General features: G+C 38.3%; 1 protein-coding gene across 6 annotated transcripts in view; it reads right to left on the minus strand.

Moving 5' to 3' along the window:
- Window positions 1-18,850, minus strand: part of GABRG2 (gamma-aminobutyric acid type A receptor subunit gamma2) — a 79,792-nt gene extending 60,942 nt beyond the window's left edge. For all 6 annotated transcript variants that reach the window (XM_070735890.1, XM_070735892.1, XM_070735894.1 and 3 more), the window contains exons 1-3: window positions 18,697-18,850; window positions 7,364-7,431; window positions 6,267-6,487 (exon numbers count right to left, since the gene is read on the minus strand). In XM_070735890.1, the coding sequence (XP_070591991.1) occupies window positions 6,267-6,487; window positions 7,364-7,405 (263 nt within the window). In that variant the 5' untranslated portion in view covers window positions 7,406-7,431; window positions 18,697-18,850. The remainder of the gene's footprint in view (window positions 1-6,266; window positions 6,488-7,363; window positions 7,432-18,696) is intronic.
- Window positions 18,851-19,216: the final 366 nt, after the last annotated feature.

The following is a 19,216-nucleotide window of genomic DNA, read 5'->3' on the forward strand; positions in this document are numbered from 1 at the left end:
TTTATTGGCAGCTCCGGAGGTAGCCAGGGAGACGGGGAAAGATTTAGTTTTGTCCAGGGTTAAGCAGTGGATTCTCCGAGGCTGGCCTGCCTCTTCTCCTGGGGAAGAATTTGCCCTATATTTCCGTAGCAAGATAGAGCTGTCAGTGGAAAGGGGTTGTGTGCTCCGTGGGAGTAGAGTAGTAATTCCCCCCAAGCAACGTGCACATGTACTGTCTGTGTTACACAAAGGACATCCCGGCATTGTCCGTATGAAAGGGCTAGCTAGGGACTATGTTTGGTGGCCTGGCATGGATAAGGAGATAGAACAGCGGGTGGCAGCTTGCCAGGTGTGCCAAGAGAGTAGGTCTCTTCCCCCCCGAGCGGAATCGTTGAGTTGGGAGCCACCTGCGGGGCCATGGGCAAGGCTACACATTGATCTGGCCGGTCCTTTTATGGGCGAGAATTTTTTAATAGTCGTGGATGCCCACTCTAAGTGGCTGGAGGTGGCCCGCTTGAGGTCTACTCAGTCTATGGCTATTGTGACAGTTTTGGAAACGTTGTTCGCGTCTCATGGGTTCCCTGACATACTTGTCTCGGACAATGGCCCTCAATTCACTTCTGTGGCTTTTGAGTCGTTTTTAGCTGCTGTGGGCATCAGACATGCCCTGGCATCGCCTTGGCATCCCGCCGGAAATGGGCAGGCGGAACGCATGGTGCGCTCTGCCAAGGATGCCCTCAAACGGATGCCACATGGGTCATGGCACCAGAGAGTCACGGAGTTGCTAATGGCTCAGCACTCCACGCCATGTGTGGCAACGGGTAAGACTCCGGCCGAATTGTTAATGGGCAGGAAGCTGAGGATTACCCTGGACAGGTTACATCCCTTATATGCCCCTGCTGCACAGTGGCCAGAGCCAGCGGGAAGGAGAATAGAGGTAGGTGACAGGGTGTATGTGCGGGCATATGCAGGGGGGCAGAACTGGAAGCGGGCAACTATAAGTAGAGCATTGGGGCCTCGTTCCTTTGAAACAATATTAAGGGATGGCAGGGTTTGGAAAAGGCACTTAGACCAAATCAGGGTGGACCGGGCAAGAGATCAGGAAGTCACTGAGAGCGGGGAAGGGTTGCTGGAAAGAGAGGTGTTTCCATTACCACCCCAAGCCAGGGAACTAGGAAGTCCTGCCCCAGACATCTGTTCAGGAGTGGCTTCTCCACACAGGGAGTTAAGGGAAAGATTGACAGAGTTGGAGGCCAAGCCGGAGTGTCAGGAAGGACTCAGACGCTCCAGCAGGATTTCAAAAAGACCCGCCTATCTGAAGGATTACGTTTGCTCCAACCAAGAAGAAAGGAGTGTTATATCTGCCTGACGACCGGCAGCAGGGAAAGCCGCGGGGATTGGCGCCTTCTCCAAGGTGCTGATTGGCCGCGTTTACTAAGTAACAATGCAGGCGGGAGATTATGCTGTTCTGTATTGGTTGGCTCCTCAGCCTGTCTGCTGTATAAATGTTATGCTGTTTGCTGAAACCTTTCATGTGTGTATCTGCCTGCTCTGGCACGAGTTCTTATAATAAACGGCCTGAATTATACGTGAGTTCCAGTTATTACACTAAGCAAAAGATTACATAAATCAATAAAATCCCTGGAAATAGAACCTAACACGTGGGCAGATCATAATCCGATTACTATAATTTGGCAAGGAACAAAAAAAGATTATAAGAGATGGTCATTGAACACAAATTTATTACACGATGAGAAATATATAAAGATGATTAACAGAGAAATAAAATTATTTTTAGAAGAAAATGGGAAACAACCCACTACAACACAAATACTGTGGGACACACTAAAGGCATACACGAGAGGAATAATAATATCATATGCAGCCAAAAAATCAAAGGAAGAAAGAGCAGAACACAATTACCACACAAATAGAATAGTAAATTTGGAAAAAATCCTCCAACAAGACCCCACAAATAATCAAACAATAAACTTACTAAGAGAAGCTAAATACAAAATAAACACTTTAGAACAACAAGAACTTGCCAAAGATATAAAATATTCAAAACAAAAACACTTTGAATTGGCCAACAAACCGGGCAGATGGCTTTCGCAAAAAATTAAAAAAGCGAGAAGCGATAAACTAATCTATCACTTAGAAGATAAAAACGGAATATTACAATACGATGAACAGCAGAAAAAAGAAATAGTGAAAGATTACTGTATTACCAAAATTTATATAAAGAGGAATCAGTAGAAAGTACAAAAATTGCCAAATATATAAATGAGAATAATATACTAAAGATAGAAGAGCCAGACAAACAACTTTTAAACATGAAAATAACTTTACAGGAAATTCAATTGGCCTTAAAAAAAACAAAAAAATAATAAAACACCAGGACCAGACGGACTTCCAGGAGAATTTTATAAACATAATAAAGAATTATTCGAACCTATATTACTAGAAACTTACAATGAAATCCTGGAACAAGCTAAAATCCCGAATACTTGGAGGGAATCATACATCACAATGATACCTAAGGAAGGCCTGGATAAACAAAAAATAAGAAACTACAGACCAATATCCTTACTAAACGCGGATTACAAGATTTTTATGGCAATTCTCTCAGAAAGATTAAAAAATATATTAAATAAAATAATCAGCCCAGACCAAAACGGATTCCTACCTAATAGACAAATCTCAAATTGCACAAGGACAGTTCTAGATATCATAGAATACTGTGAAGCTCATCCAGGAGAACAAGTAGCCCTTGCATTCCTGGACGCACAAAAAGCTTTTGATAGCGTCAACTGGCAATACTTAATAGCTGTAATCAGAGAACTAAAACTGGGAACCAAATTCGAAAATATCATTAAAAATACTTATACAACACAATCAACCAGAGCGATAATCAATAATGACATGACCGAACTAATTTCAATAGAAAAAGGGGTAAGACAGGGATGCCCAATGTCCCCTTTGTTATACATATTAACCCAGGAAATACTACTAAACAAAATTCAACTAAATAATGAAATAAAAGGAATTAAGATAAAAGACGAAGATTACAAATTACAGGCATACGCAGACGATATTGTACTTTTCTTAGAAGATCCTATAAGTTCTGGCCCAGAACTAATTAGAGAAATAGAAATTTGTGGGGAACTCTCAGGACTAAAAATTAATAAGCAAAAAACGATGCTTATGACAAAAAATATGACTACAAAACAAATTAAAAAATTGGAAGAAATTACAAATCTACAAACTACAAAAAAAATTAAATACTTAGGACTAATATTATCAAATAAAATTTCATCTCTCAAAAAAGATAACTATAACAAACTCATACAAGAAACTAATAAAAACTTAGAAAAATGGAAGGATTTGCAACTATCCATGTTAGGTAGAATCGCTGTGATAAAAATGGACATTTTACCCAAATTCCTCTACCTTTTTCAAACTGCCCCTATTAATATCGAACAAAAAATTTTCAAAGACATTAATAAAACTTTTTCAAAATTCATTTGGCAAAATAAAAAACCCAGAATTCAATTCAGATACCTCCAAGACACCAAAAACAGAGGAGGATTAGGACTCCCCGATTTGAAACAATATTACACCGCAGCGTGCCTAACATGGCTAAAAGAGTGGATTAATCTCACTTAAAAAAGAATACTGGTACTTGAGGGCCATGATCTACAGATGGGGTGGCACGCCTATTTATGGAGAGATGATAAACAAAAACAAACTGCCTTTAATAAACACATGATAAGAAAATCTCTCCTTAAAACCTGGTATGAGACTAAAAGAAAATTTTATAACAAAATTCCTAGATGGCTATCTACTATGGAAGCCATAGTATATCCGAATTTGATAGACCCAACCAAGACCATAAAATATAAAGATATCTTACACCCAAATGGAGAACTTAAAACTAAACAAGAATTGGAATTACAAAACTATAGGTTGGACGAGTGGACATATATACAAATAAAATCCAGATATAATAAGGATAAACAAACACCAGGTATAGCAAATTCCACCCAAACTCTGGACAAGATCTTAACAGGAAATGTGGAAAAACAGATAACCAAACTGTACCAGATTTTATTAGAACAGGAGAAAGAAAAAGAGATGATTAAAAATCCAATGGTAGCCTGGGAGAAAAATATACAAAGAGAAATCCATATAGCAGAATGGGAGAAAACATGGAATACAATAACTAAAATCACCCTATCATCAGCCTATAAAGAAAACTATTACAAATTATTTTACAGGTGGTATCTACCACCAGCAAGACTTGCCAAAATTTATCCAGCACTACAAAACGTATGCTGGAAATGCAATAAAGAAAAAGGAACTTTCTTCCATATGTGGTGGTCCTGCTCTAAAATTAAAAAATTTTGGGAAACAATTTACAAATGGTTAAAGGAAATTACGAAGGAGGAAATAGAGTACTCACCGGAGGGGATGCTCCTTGGAATTTGGAAAAAATCATACTCTAAACAAACCCTTTTTTAATTGACTCACATAAACACAGCTACAAGAATTGCAATAGCGCAAACATGGAAGAACGAACAGACTCCCAATGTAAATTTAATAATAGAAAAAATATATACATGTGCAGAAATGGATAAATTGACAAACCTACTTAAGGGAAACAGAATCAATGAAACTAAAAGCATGTGGAACAATTGGCACGAGTGGATTCAAAGGAAAAGATTTGTATAATTCTATACAAAATAGCAGTACAAACCTTAAAAAAAATGAAAATACCATTTGAATGTTTTTACCATGTTTTGCATTGCATAGTATTAAGTTAATATTATCTATATAACAACTGTAACCGGTAAAAAAGTTGGATAAGACCTGTAAACTGTATAAACAAATTGTGATATATGTATCTCTAAAACAATAAAAAGATTTGGGGGGGGGAAGGTTGGGAACCTCTGATATATACTGTGCATACATTTTATATGACTTTTTGCAAAAAGTTGTCCATATTCTTATATTCTAACCATTTCATTACACAATTTCAATGCACAGAATTAAACCATGAATGACATTAATTTCTCCCTTATTATTAATTCCTTCCAATGTTCCTTTTAATATATTTCAATTATTATATGATGCACCTATCCTCCATTCTTGTACTTTCTTTGTCATTACATAATGGATGCAGGCTTCTATCTTTACTTGAGGGTAGAGGATATTTAAGTCAGTGTAATAACTTCTGTTCACTCACAATCAGGGTTTTACCATGAAATGTTGACCAGCAGGAACATGTTCTGCCTATCTGGGCTCTTTAGGTGTATAAATCACGTTTGTCTTCTCACCTCCATGTGTTTTTGAAACTTACTGTTAAATTGGCTATCTTTCAGAGCTACCATGACAAGTGTGGTTCTTATAGTCTGTGAATATGTACTACCCTGCAGATGCACAGGAATTGGCAATATTTGCTATTTGGAACAACTGCAACTACAGCAATAGCATATAGACTTATATACCGCTTCACAGTGCTTTACAGCCTTCTCTAAGCAGTTTACAGAGAGTAAGAATATTACCCCATCAATCTGGATCCTCATTTTACCGACCTTGGAAAGATAGAAGGCTGAGTCAACCTTGAGCCTACTAGGATTCGATCTGCCAAACTGCTGGCAGCCAGTGATGAGCAAAAGTAGCTTGCAGAACTGCTCTCTAACCACTGCACCACCGATCCCCATCCAAAACCTCAGACATTTTGATTTTTTAAAATAAAATTATTATTATTGAGATTGCCTTTTTGTCCACGGTGCTGCAAGCAGCCCTCAAATAGTGACAGATCATGTGCTCTTATTTTCTGTCAAGCAATGAAAGAAAGGAGATGGGCGCATACCAATACTGTAGAGAAACACCATTTAAAATGCACATTTTATTCTACTGATAGCTGATTGCATACTAAGATAACACTTTTAATCTTAATATGGGGGGTTGGAATTGGAGGGTGGAACTGGAGAGGAGGAGATGCTTTCAGGTTTTGTCCACACATATCTTTTCATTACATGGCAATGCATTGGTTGACATCATTTTATTCTCCTTAAAATACTGTGGGACCAGTTTGATAGATAGCAAATACCTTATTTCATGATATGATTCTTAGGTTCTAACTATTCTATAATTTTAGTTCTGCTCTAGCAACAAAAATGCTCACTTAATTTTAGCTGAAATATCCAATGCTTTCTTTATTCATATGGACACATCCAATAACTACTGAGCACTGGAAATAATGGAATTAACTATGAAAATACCTGAGGGTGTAGAGAACCCTGCCATCATTCCAGATCCTGAGCATTCGATTGGGTGTTGTTATCCAATGTGCATCTGCTTTCTTTGAGTTTCGAAAGAATGTGTCAGGAATCCAGATCTTTCCCACCATGTTGCTGTTCAACCTCAGAACTTTTATGGTGCTGTTGAATCTTAGTCGTCTATCATACCAGGTTTGGGCAAAAAATATATCAATTGTATATTCCTGCAGTGATAACAGAATGTGTTAAGGGAAAGTCTGCAAGATCTTAGTACAAAGTATTTATGAAGTTACTTCTCAAATCTTTGGTGGCTCTTTTGCTCAGGAGAAACCCAGCCACTTCAGCAGAGATTCAGCAAGAAGAGTTATGCAAGTGGAACAGTAAAAGTCTATCCCTAAATTGTGTCAGAATAATAGAGTTGGAAGGACCTTGGAGGTCTTCTAGTCCAACCTTTTGCTCAAGCATGAGATCTTATCCCATTCAGCTGTCCAATCTCTCAGTGATGTAGCACCTACAACTTCTGGATGAACCAATGATAAGTTCTTCATTCTGACTGTAAATGTATCCTTAGTTTTAGGTTGGATCTCTTCTTGATAAGTTTCCATCTGTTACTTCTTGTCCTGCTTTCAAGTGCTATGGTTGAGCAATCCCCCTTCTTTTTGACAACCCCTTAAATATTGTAAAACTGCTATCATGTCAATCCTAGTCTCTTTCTTTATTAGACATTCTCAGTTCCTGCAACTGTTCTTCATATAGTTTAGCCCCCAATCACCTAATCACCTTTGTTGCTCTGTCTATTCAACTAGTGAGCATATTCTCAATTAACTTTATAGAACCAGTCAAATTTCATCTTGCTTTTGCCAAATTGATCTCAGGACAGAATCAATTAAATGACATTTCTCTTCCACCAACAGAAGTACCCACACTTCCCACTTAGCCCTAGAACAGCAAACACCTATATCGAGAAATTTTTCTATAAATGTGTCTAAGGAAGTGGCATGTTGACATATATTAGTTATATGTAGCAATGATCTGAATTCACTAATGACAAACACTCTTCAATAAATTCTGACAAAAATCTATGAAGAGCTATTACATACCATATTGATAGCATTCACTGGGCCAATGCTATTGACATACATATCAGTGTGAATTACTGTTGGTTGTACTGTAACAGAAACAAGGAGAGTAAAACTGTAAATTAAATACAACAATTCCAACAATTAATGATGTTAGTCATTAAAATTAGCAAAGTATGAATGTTTGTAAAAAGCTGTAATACTTCAATTGAAGAAAACATAAACAATATTGCCAATAAGAATGGACTTTGCCTTTCAAACAGGACGAATTTTTCTCATCATTCTGAAATCACAACATTGGGAATCAGTTCTAAATAATTCAAGTTTACTAAAATTAGATGAAAGCCCTTGAAAATTGCAGTGGTTTTGGAATATAAGATTGATAGAAGGAAAAAAAATGTCCACGTAAACAATGATATTTCTTGATAATAAATAAAAGGTTGGCAATTTGATCGTAAAAGTAGATAATTTATAAAAATTATATAATAATGTTTACTTTAGACTTGCATTTATAATTAGTATATTTATAATTCTAATTATTGACATTTTTAAACTTATAAATTTTATAGTAAAAAATGATAATTTAGTTCTGATTGCTTTGCTCAAACAACTGACAACATAAGAGAAAACAACCTGATATCCCTCTTGAACAAGCATGGTAAAAACAAAAGCATTTTTCTCTTTGACTTTTAATACTGACTTTTAATACTGTGAATATGATATACAGTTAGATTCATTTAAGGATTTACTAGTTAAAAAGCTTCACTGCAATTCTAAACTCATTGGTTGGACTTCTGTTCACAACTCAGATTTAACAAGCTTGGTGCCCAGTGTCATACTGAATAAAGTAGCAAATGTATATATAAAATGTTGAGAGTAACTTAATCCATAAACCTCAATTATGCGGTTGGTGTTCAATTAATAAAGAATCAATAGAAGTTAATTCCTCCTTAGTTGTTCTAAATTCTACTATTTTTAAAACAATTACAACTAAGAAAAAAATATTGATTTCCCCTTCTCTGTCTAAACAAGCTGTCTAAGCAGAACACCCAAACTAGCTTGTGTTTCCAAAGTCTTATTCCTATAAGATACAGCTGGTCGCTCCTTCCCCTCTGCCTGAAAAAGTCATCTTGTCTAGACAGAGAAGAAAATAATCTGATTTTTTTTTCATTTAGTTGTTACACGTGATATTAACAATTATGTCTCGTGAACCTAGTTCTACCTACAATAGACAAGAACAGACTAGCATAGATACAACAACATTTATTGACTGAAACTGAACTGAACTGAGGAACAACAGGAAAATCCCTGTAATACAGTGGTACCTCGAGATACGAGTTTAATTCGTTCCGGACCTGGGCTCTTAAGTCGAGCAGCTCTTATCTCGAACGACTTTTCCCCATAGGAATTAATGTAAATAATTTTAATTGGTTCCAGCCCTCAAAAAACTCACAAAGTTAGTCTAAATTATGCAGAAAGACATGTTTTTAATGAAGAAATGTACATGTACATATAAATGAATAATGAAGTTTCTTTCACTTAACTTGTAAACTTTCTTAAACTTTTAAATTTACATATGTTCAACTTCTCTGCCACCCAATCCTGTAGGACAGAGGTCCCCAACCCTTTTTGCACCAGGGACCGGCTTTAAGCGATCAAGAGAGGAATGGGTGAAGGAATGGACGGAGGGTGGGAAGGAAGGAAGGAAAGAGGGAAGGGACAGGAACAGAGGAAGGAAGCAAGGAAACTTATGAAAGGGGAGAGTAAGAGAGGAATGAGTGAAGGGAGGGAGGGAGGGAAGAAGGTGGGAAGGAGAAAGAAAAGAAGAAATAGAGGAAGGGAAGGTAAAAGAGAGAAAGAAAAAGAGCAAGAAAGCAAGCAAGCAAGCAAGCAAGCAAGAAAGAAAGAAAGAAAGAAAGAAAGAAAGAAAGGGGGAAGGGACAGGAACAGAGGAAGGAAGCAAGGAAACTTATGAAAGGGGAGAGTAAGAGAGGAATGAGTGAAGGGAGGGAGGGAGGGAAGAAGGTGGGAAGGAGAAAGAAAAGAAGAAATAGAGGAAGGGAAGGTAAAAGAGAGAAAGAAAAAGAGCAAGAAAGAAAGCTTCAAGCCCCCCCCCCCCGAGCCCCCCAGGCCGGCTGCAACCTTTTAAAACACGCGCGCCGCTTCGCAGCTGTCTCCTGAAGCCGAACGCAGAAGTTAGCGTTTGGCTTCAGGAGACAGCTCCTTGGCGCTTGTATCTCGAATTTGGGCTTGTAAGTAGAACAAAAATATCTCTCCCCTCCCAGCTCTTATCTCGAGTTGCTCTTAAGTAGAGCAGCTCTTATGTCGGGGTTCCACTGTATATACTCTGGGTGTTAGCCAATCACGATACTAAAAAGAGACCACCCAAATATGAATGTTTTAAGTTTTCCTCTCAAACATTTGAAGTTAACAGTTAGGATCCATTTAGTTTCACTTTATCAGGGTGAAGTTAACAGGGTCATCTAAAAGTTAGTTTCACTTTAGCTGGGCTTAACACAATTATATATATTCAATATCTAACACCATATCCCCCAGGATAGTTCTTACCCTAGGTCTATTCAATATTCATAATCTTTGAGATAAGCTGGGGGCCTACGGATCTTGGTGGACTGATGCAATGTTACTGGAGAATCCTGTTTACATGGAGTATTTTCTATCTCCAATTGAACAGAGATTTGATGGCCATTTTAGTCATGAGTGGCAGTGGCTCTATAGCCCCTGGTACCTTCATTTCTCTGGATGCAACCACAGGTTGTATAGGCAAGGTCAGAGGAAAACAGTTTTTTAGTGCATCTGAAAAAGCCTTGGGATCTTTATCAAGAACTGCTGAAGCTGTAACTGATCAATGTGGCATCTGATTGTATGATCATTCCCCAGAGTAACCTCATATGACAATGCCCCCCTTGCCTTAGTTACTCTAGCTGCCATCCAAGGTGCCCCAATCCCATATTTCCTGGCTCAGACCAATTCATCTAGCTGTATGTTCCAAGGGGTGTAGGTTTAGCCCTATCTGCTGCTACTCTGTCTGGGTGAAATCGGTCAAGCTTCATTATGAGCTGGTGACACCAACACAGCTCTTCTGCTGCAACCTGTTGTTGTACTGAGAATTGTATGTTGACACAGAAGGAAGTTCGCCAGGAAGTGATTCATCATCCACTTGAGTCTTTCCTTCATGGTCCTAACCATTCATTCGAACTGACTGTTGGTCAAGAGTTGGAATGGAGTGGATGTTATGTGCTGAATCATGTTGGCATTAAGGAATGACTGAACTTCTGCCATGAAATGTGCCCCATGATTATATCTGGCAGATCATGTGTGGCGAACAGCCATCAAAACTCTCAGATGATCCTGGTCATTGTCATCGATGAGACCAGTGCCATTTCCAACCACTTGGAATTATTGTCCATTACTATCAGAAATACATGCCCCTGGAAGGGGTCTGCAAAGTCAATGTGCATGCGAGACTATGGGGCATGCATGGTCTCCCAGCAGTGCGCTGGTACTTGTGGCATCTCCAGTTGGATTTCTTAGCAGACCTGGCAACTCCTCACGTGATCCTCAATGTGTTTGTCCAGGCCTGGCCACTATAAGTAGCTCATGGCTAGATCCTTCATTCAAACAATTGCTAGATGTAAGCAATCCAGCACCTTGGATGAAGACTGGGTGGAATTATTACCTTGGTACACCACAGCACACATCTCTTGTGGGCCGACAGTTCATTTTTTCAAGAAGTGTATTGTTGGAACTCAGGGCCTCAGCTTCTATGGTGTGGGCTTCCTTGTCTACCTGGGTATAGTTCCTTTCAGCTGGTGATAATGTTCTAGAATTGTATGTGATAGGGGGGGGGTCTCCACTATCTGTGATCCTGTGGCTTACTACTGCCCCAATGGAAAATGGTAAAGCATCACAGGCTAGTGTTACTGATAGGATTTCCTTGAAATGAGCTAGGAAGGAATCCAAGGATAGCAATTATATTACTACCTTGAATTATTTGTCCAGTAGGCAGTGTAGTGGTTCTCCCAAGGCAGCCTTATGCGTTAAGAAGGAATGGTAAAATTGAACAAGCCCAGGAATGCTTGGAGCTCCCCCTTGGATTTTGGTGTGGGGGCTTGATGAATTGCCTTTAGCTTTGCTTCAGATGGGTGGATTCCAGCAGCACCGATGTGGAAACCCAGGAATTCTATAGATTTCATGCCAATCTGGCACTTTTTCCTCTTGAGCTTTAGGCCTGCCTCATGGGAATGTTGGACTACTGTGTGGAAACTTTCTGCCAGGACTGCCACTGATTACCCCATGATCAGGACATCATCAAGATGCCAGGAATGTTCTTCAGTGTTCGTTCCATAATACTTTGAAACAACCCCATGCTATGCTTGCCCCAAAGTGCAAGTGGTGCAATTGGAATGAACCTCTGTGTGTGACAATTGTTTGTACTTCTGTGGTAGTGTTGTCTACTGGTAGCTGCTGATAGGCCTAGATGAAGTCTAACTTAGTGAAGATTTGGTCTCCCTAGAGCAAGGCAAGGATGTGGTTTACCACCGGTACAGGTTAAGCATGCCTTGTAGTGTCTTGTTTATGGTGCACTTGTAGTCTGCGCAGATGCAAACATCCCCATTCGGCTTAATTGGGGTCACTATGGGAGTTTCTCAATGGCTACAGTCTACAGGTTGGAGCACTTTCTGCTGTACCAGCTTGTCTAGTTCCACATCGGTTTTAGGCTTCAATGCAAAGGGAACCCTACATGGTTTTAATTAGATTGAAGTTACTGCTAGATCAAGGGTGAGTGCAATGGGTGCCCCTTGGTATTATCCCAGTTCAGTGCTGAATATCTCAGTGTATTGTTGGCATACTACTTCAAGATTGGCTATTTGGATTCATTGGATGTCTGTTACCCTGATGTCCAGAGTTTTGAACCAGTCCAGTCCATTTGAAGGAACCCTCAAATTTTCTGAATTGTATTCTAATGGTAGCTTTACCCCTTATGTGAACACAGCAACTCTGAAAGTCCATAGCACTAACCTCATTTGAGTGGGATCTGCTGTCAGCTACATTTGCATATGTGGTTGAAAATCATGTAGGAAATAATGGACAGGGTCACTTCAGTATCTAGCTCCATGGAGCATGTAACCCCTTTAACGTTTATTTGGAATCTCATTATTTCTTTGATGGGGCATTAGGCCCCTTTGCATTGGATGCTACACATCCCCAATCAGTATTCAACTCTGTTCTATTCTGGTTTTCCCTTTCTGCTTCTGTGTCACAGGTTTTGTTTCCCTCTGATGACCTCTGCAAACTCTGGCAATGTGCCCTTGCTTTCCACAGCCACAGCATACTGGATTCCACAGTATGGAATCTGCATTCTGCTCTTCCGGATGTCCCCCACAGCTTGCAAAGCTCAGTGAAAGAGTTGTTTGCTCCGTGGAGCATGGTCTTCTGGGTGGCTCTCTCTGCAAGTGATCAATTTCTTCTGGACCTTCCTCGAGTCTTCTGCAGTCTCTTCATGGATTGTTGGGGAACAGGTGTGTCAGAGAGTCTTCATGACCACCCCCAGCAGCCTCATCTGTCATAGCTTCCGTGAATGTGTCTTGGAAAGTCAGTTTCTCCTTGGCGACTAGGCAGTGCTGTAATTCCCTATTATGCAAGATGCAAAGAAGTCTTCTTCCAGATCAGGGAACTTGCATTGGCATGGAGCTTGGCAAAGGGTTGCCACAAACTCTGCTGCAGATTCCCTAGATCTCTGTTAATGTTGCTCAAATGCATGGTTACGGGCTTAACACAACTATATATATATTCAATATATAGCAAAGAACCATTAATTCCACTACAGTAAATAACACTACAGTTAAAATGAATGAAGCTTTAAAATATATATAGCAATAATGAAGGAAATAGAGCATGCAGATTTGCTTACTGGACAAATATAACACAATAGTTACAAATTTATTCTTCCTACAAATATTAATATCCAGGTTGCAAACATTATGGTGCCTCCAAAATATAGAGAAAATACAGAACTGAAGTTTGTGAAATATTATCTTTTTCCATCAGCAAATGCAATATTAATATTGTAACACTATGTAAATTAGTTTCTGCACTAATCAAGTGGGATGGATTTTCATCCATTTCCATTATTGCATAATTATAATTAATAATTATAAATAATCATAGTATATTATTAATTAGACTAAAATCTAATATATCTGGGTGGGATGGATTTTCATTCCTTCTGTATTATTGCATAATTAATTAAAATTAATAATTATAAATAATAATCCTTAATTACTACATTATTACAATACGGACTACAATCAAGTGTGTCTGGATTTATACTTGGTTGGGAATACCTAGAGTTCAACCTAAGACTGGTGGCTATGTTTTAATTAAATAAATAAATATTCAAAGATAATATTTTGTTTCCATAATCTCTTTCAACCAATCACATTCTTCATTAACTTTCCCAAAAGGATTTCAGTTTTGATTCAAATGTTCTTCTCTCTCTCAAAAAAAGTGAAATTGGACTATTCCATTCTCTGCTACTCACATTAACACAGCATGTCTATTCCATTGATACCAAGGAAAGGAAAAACAGCCACCTCATATTTACCATCACTTCCCTACTGTAACACTACATGGCATGTTTCTGCTAAACATGAACAAGTCTCAACTTTTCAGTTCTGGATAAACTGTCAATCTATTTTCCTCCCTTGAGTGACTGTTTTTAAATTTGGGATGGATTTTCTCTAAAAATGTGAAGAGAGAAATTTTCTCCTCTACTCACAACAATCATCACTTTTTGCCACCAAACTAAAGGAATGCAGTCACAAATAAAATGTCTTCTTTGACCAATCCTTCATTTTCTTCACTGCATCATCTCAAATTATAGTTCTGACTCTTTAATTTTCATTATTCTTTCCCACTTCCTGAATCTATGTTTCTCCTATTCTCATAATCATAATGAATTATTCATTTAATGGAATAACTTTAATTAAATACTGTATATAAATCCAGCTTTACCTGGACAGAAACCCTGAGTTTGAGAGCTGATTCTTCTATCAGTTACCCAAGCAGCCTCATTTGATTGATTGATTGATTGATTGATTGATTGATTTTGTCCAATACACAATGAGGGTTTTAGTGGGTATACATATAGTACAATACACAATGATGAAGGTTATAGAGGATATACTCATAGTAAAATATATCTAAGAAAGAATAGAAGAGAAGTTATAGGAATATAACATATCAATGAAAGAATAGAAGAAGAGATATAGGAATAGAAGAAAGGTATAGGAGATATAGGAGAGCAATAGGACAGGGGACGGAAGGCACTCTAGTGCACTTGTACTTGCCCCTTACTGACCTCTTGGGAATCTGGATAGGTCAACCATGGATAATCCAAAGGTAAAGTGTTGGGGGTTTTGGGATGACACTATGGAGTCAGGTAATGAGTTCCACGCTTCAACAACTCGGTTACTGAAGTCATATTTTTTAGTCAAGTTTGGAGCGGTTAATATTAAGTTTAAATCTGTTGTGTGCTCTTGTGTTGTGTTCAACCTCGGGGTTGAAATGTTCAATAATCTATTTGTTTGTTTTCTTGGCTATCTTTGATACTCAGAGGAGTCTTTGCAAACACCAGCATTCATAGTGTTAACACTCTTCCTAAACTGTTTCTTCCAAATCCAACTTTCACTTCTATAGACAGTCATAGGAAAAAACAATTTCCTGCATGATTGTGACTTTTGAATGCTTAGACACATCCTAGCATCTTAATATATTTTCCAGGATTTTCTAGTCTGTGGTCTGTGGCACATTTCTTGGCTGATGTTTGGCTTCATTTTTGATCATATAAGGCAGAAGTTATCTACTACTTTATTTTCTTCATTGTAAAATATAAGATTGTACCTGTTGTTGCAAATTTGGTCTTTATAGTTAACTTTAGTCCCGTTATTTCACTAGGCTCTTTGTGTTTTATCATTAACAAAGTCATTCATTTATTTATACATAGATAGATAAATACAATTTCTATAGCCTCCCATTTTACAGCAATGATTCTGGATGATGCACAATAAAATATAACAAATACACACAAATAGTGGAAACCTCTGGTTTTTCTTTCTTTACTACTAAATCACTTGATTCAACATCCCTACCTCTGCTTCAGGGGTGAAATTTAGCAGATTTTAACAGGTTCTAGAGAATCAACAGTGGAAATTTTGAGCAGTTCAGAGAACCAGCAAATACCACCTCTGGCTGGCCCCAGAGTGGGGTGAGGAATTGAGATTTTGTAGTATCCTTCCCCTTCCATGCCCACCAAACCATGCCCATAGAACCAGTAGGGGGAAAAATTGAATTTCACCCCTGCTATTACCTTCAGAGAGTTGACCCCCAGAAGGGCATTATGCTGCAGAAAGAAGGGATTTTATTTTTAACCATATAAGTAGATTTTCTCTTCCATCCTATTAGAATGAAGAAATGCCAGCTTTACAGCAGCCACTGGGTTCTAGTTAGTTCAAGTCACATACTGTATGCCAGGGTACAGCAAAAATGCAAGGCTCAAAGAGAAGAATTAGATGCAAGAGACTCTACATTGCTGCAGCTTTATATAATGAAAGATGCTGAGATACTGACAGTTTTGAAGTAAATTAGTCTGCCAGTCACACTGGTTTTGAATATGAAATGGGAGAAAGTGAAAACTTGTTCATTGTTTCAGGCAACCAAAGATCCTAGCTCACCCTGTACTCATGTGTTTTGCTTTGTCTAATGGTTGTTAGATTAGAATGGTTAATAATAGAAGGAAGGGGTATGACCAGAGTTGCAGCGTTATGGGTATCTCTCGTAGTCTGTGGGAAAACCTGAATCCCAGCTGTTTGGAGACCTGGAACCGGATTGGAACCAGGTCAGATCTGTCCTGGAAAGTTATAAAATTTGAATAATTACTGCTTTAAAACATTGACTTCATTTTTTGACATTGCTGTAAGATCAACATAATCTTCTTTTTGCCATGATTCCTTACTCTCTTCTATCCCAGACATTATATTGTGATTATAGTCTAACACCACTGAAAGCATGTTGTTAAATTCAGTTAAACGTTTTCCTGCATAGAGCATCTTTTGCAAAGATAGAGCCTGACCAGTTAAGTCCAGGTTCTATGGTTTGAGCCATGAACAACATCACCCTTAATGGAGCTACAAACTGAGTTTGGGTTTTGCCCCGTGTAATATTTTGAGTGTCTATGCGATGTTTCAGTGAAATCACATTCACCATCATCAGGCTGAAGTTGTAAGCTTCGTGCTGCTGTAAATATAGTTATTATATTTTTTATTTATTTTTTATATATATTATTTATAGTTATTATTATTATTATTATTATTATTATTATTATTATTATTATTATATTATATATATATAATTTGGGGCGGCTCACAACATAGCAAAACAACATAACAATACATTTAAAAATCCAATTAATATAGCTAAAAAAGACTTTAAAACTCTAATATAATTTTAAAAAACATTCATCACCATTCACTCAACAAAACATACTAAACATTCATTGGTCAGGGAGCTAAGATCTAATGGCCCCAAGCCTGGTGGCATAAATAGGCCTTTAAACTTTTACAGGAAGTGAAGAGAGTGGGGGCAGTGAGAATCTCTGGGGGAAGCTAATTCCAGAGGGCCAGAGCCCCCACAGAGAAGGCTCTTCCCCTAGGTCCTGCCAAATGACATTGTCTGGTTGATGGGACCCTGAGAAGGCATTGGTGTTGGAGGTAATCGGACCCGATGCCATGTAGGGCTTTGTAGTTCATAACTTTGAATTCTGTCCAGAAACTAATCAGCAACCAATGCAGTCCGCAGAGTGATGGTGAAATATGGGTATGCCTTGAAAGGCCCATAACCGCTCACACGGCTGCATTTTGAATGATTAGAAGTTTCCAAACACTCTTCAAAGGTATGTATGTACATACATACATACATACATACATACATACATACATACATACATAAATACATACATACATACATACATACATACATACATACATACATACATACATACATTCATTCATTCATTCATTCATTCATACATACATACACAGTAATGGGCAGGCCAAAATTTTTACTGAGACACTGTGGGTGTGGCTTAATGGTCATGTGACTGGGTAGGAGTAGCTTGCCAGCCATGTGATTAGGTGAGAGTGGCTTGAACAATCATCAAGTGAACTGTTAAGTCCCCGATTTACAATCTTACCAGTGTCGCTCGCTGGGGTGACAATTTGCTTCGCGTTTCTGGTACTTTCTTTCCTTGGCCACCCCCCTGCCTCAGGCTGGGTAGCTAAGCGAACGGGTGCTGCCAGAAGCATAAATGCTGCCAGTGCCACTTCCATCCACACCTTCTGTTTGCACCTTGGGTGGGAGGTGGCCATGTGAGACTGGAAGGAAGCTGGGCAGGAGAGAGGGAAGCTCGTCCGAGGCCAGGAAGGAGGAAAGAGGAAAAAAACAAGGAGGGCAGATGCAGCAGAAGCAGCAGGGGGGAAACGGAGACCCGAGCCAATACCAGTAAGCCAGGAAGTGACAGCCGCCGATCAGCATACCCTCATAACCATTTGACAGAAAAAACATATATAAACAATGTATATATGTATATATCAATGAAGGGTTGCAAAAACTTTTACTACCACACTCTGGGCATGGCTTAGTTTGTGGATGTGGCTTGCCGGCCAGGTGACCATGTGGAGTGGCTTGACGATCATGTGACCAGGGGTGGCTTAAAATTGCCAACTTGATATCACTCACATGAAGGGTTTGGGTTAGGATTAGGGTGCCTGGCCTCTCCTCACCTCAAAGAGATTACTAAACATCAAAACATATACTATTTAATTCTATGTATATATGCCATATATGTACATTACACACACACACACAAAATATACATTCTCTAGTATAAAAAGTATATGTACACACACACACACACACAGCTCTTCTAAAATTATACACATTCAACCTCATTTACTTCGACAGGAAAAACACACCCGGAGCCCACAAGGGAGGAAAAGAAAAAAATAATTTTTTTTCTACCAGTGCTGCATACCTTACCAAATTTTTTCTACCGGTTCTGTGTACCTAACTGTACATGTAGTACAATGATCATACAATAAGATGCTATTGATGTTTCAAAATCACTGTCAGCTGTAACATTTTAAATATATAAATTTATTAAAGAAAACATTGATTTTTAACAAAAGATACTGACTGCCAAACATTACATAGATAACATTTTCCCTTTTCCATCTATTTTATCATTAAAATAAATAAATAAAACACAACACTCTCACCTCCTATATCTGGCCTCAGTTTGTTGTCATACCCCTCCAGCAGGCCATTTAAAATGAGGGTAACATCACTTTCATGGACTTTGGGAGTCAACACCCAGGTTTTGTTGGTAGTATAATCTTCATAATCATCATCACTTTTTTGGCTAGTACTGTATAGAAAAAAATAAAATAAAGGAAAAAACCACTGGAGCCATGTTCCTGGAGAAGGTCAAAATTATGTTCCTTAACAACTCCAGAAGAATCCATTATGACTACAATCTTCCACTTTTTAAATGATAGCAGCTATGAACATATTTCTGCATATATTAATATATATGAGAATATGAAGAAGAAATATGTATAGCCCAAGCCATGCCTTGGAAAATATTATCTGTCTATAAAGTTAATATATAACATTGATTCATATATTCTACTTCATTAACAAAACAAAATGATATTTCAGCTTAGCTTGTTAGGCTCCTCTGTATTAAACCTTTTTTTAAAAAAAAATTAAATTGCATGCACAGAATACTTTAGAGCC

Source organism: Erythrolamprus reginae, chromosome 2 (genome assembly GCF_031021105.1).
Source record: "Erythrolamprus reginae isolate rEryReg1 chromosome 2, rEryReg1.hap1, whole genome shotgun sequence".
Lineage (NCBI taxonomy): Eukaryota > Metazoa > Chordata > Lepidosauria > Squamata > Dipsadidae > Erythrolamprus > Erythrolamprus reginae.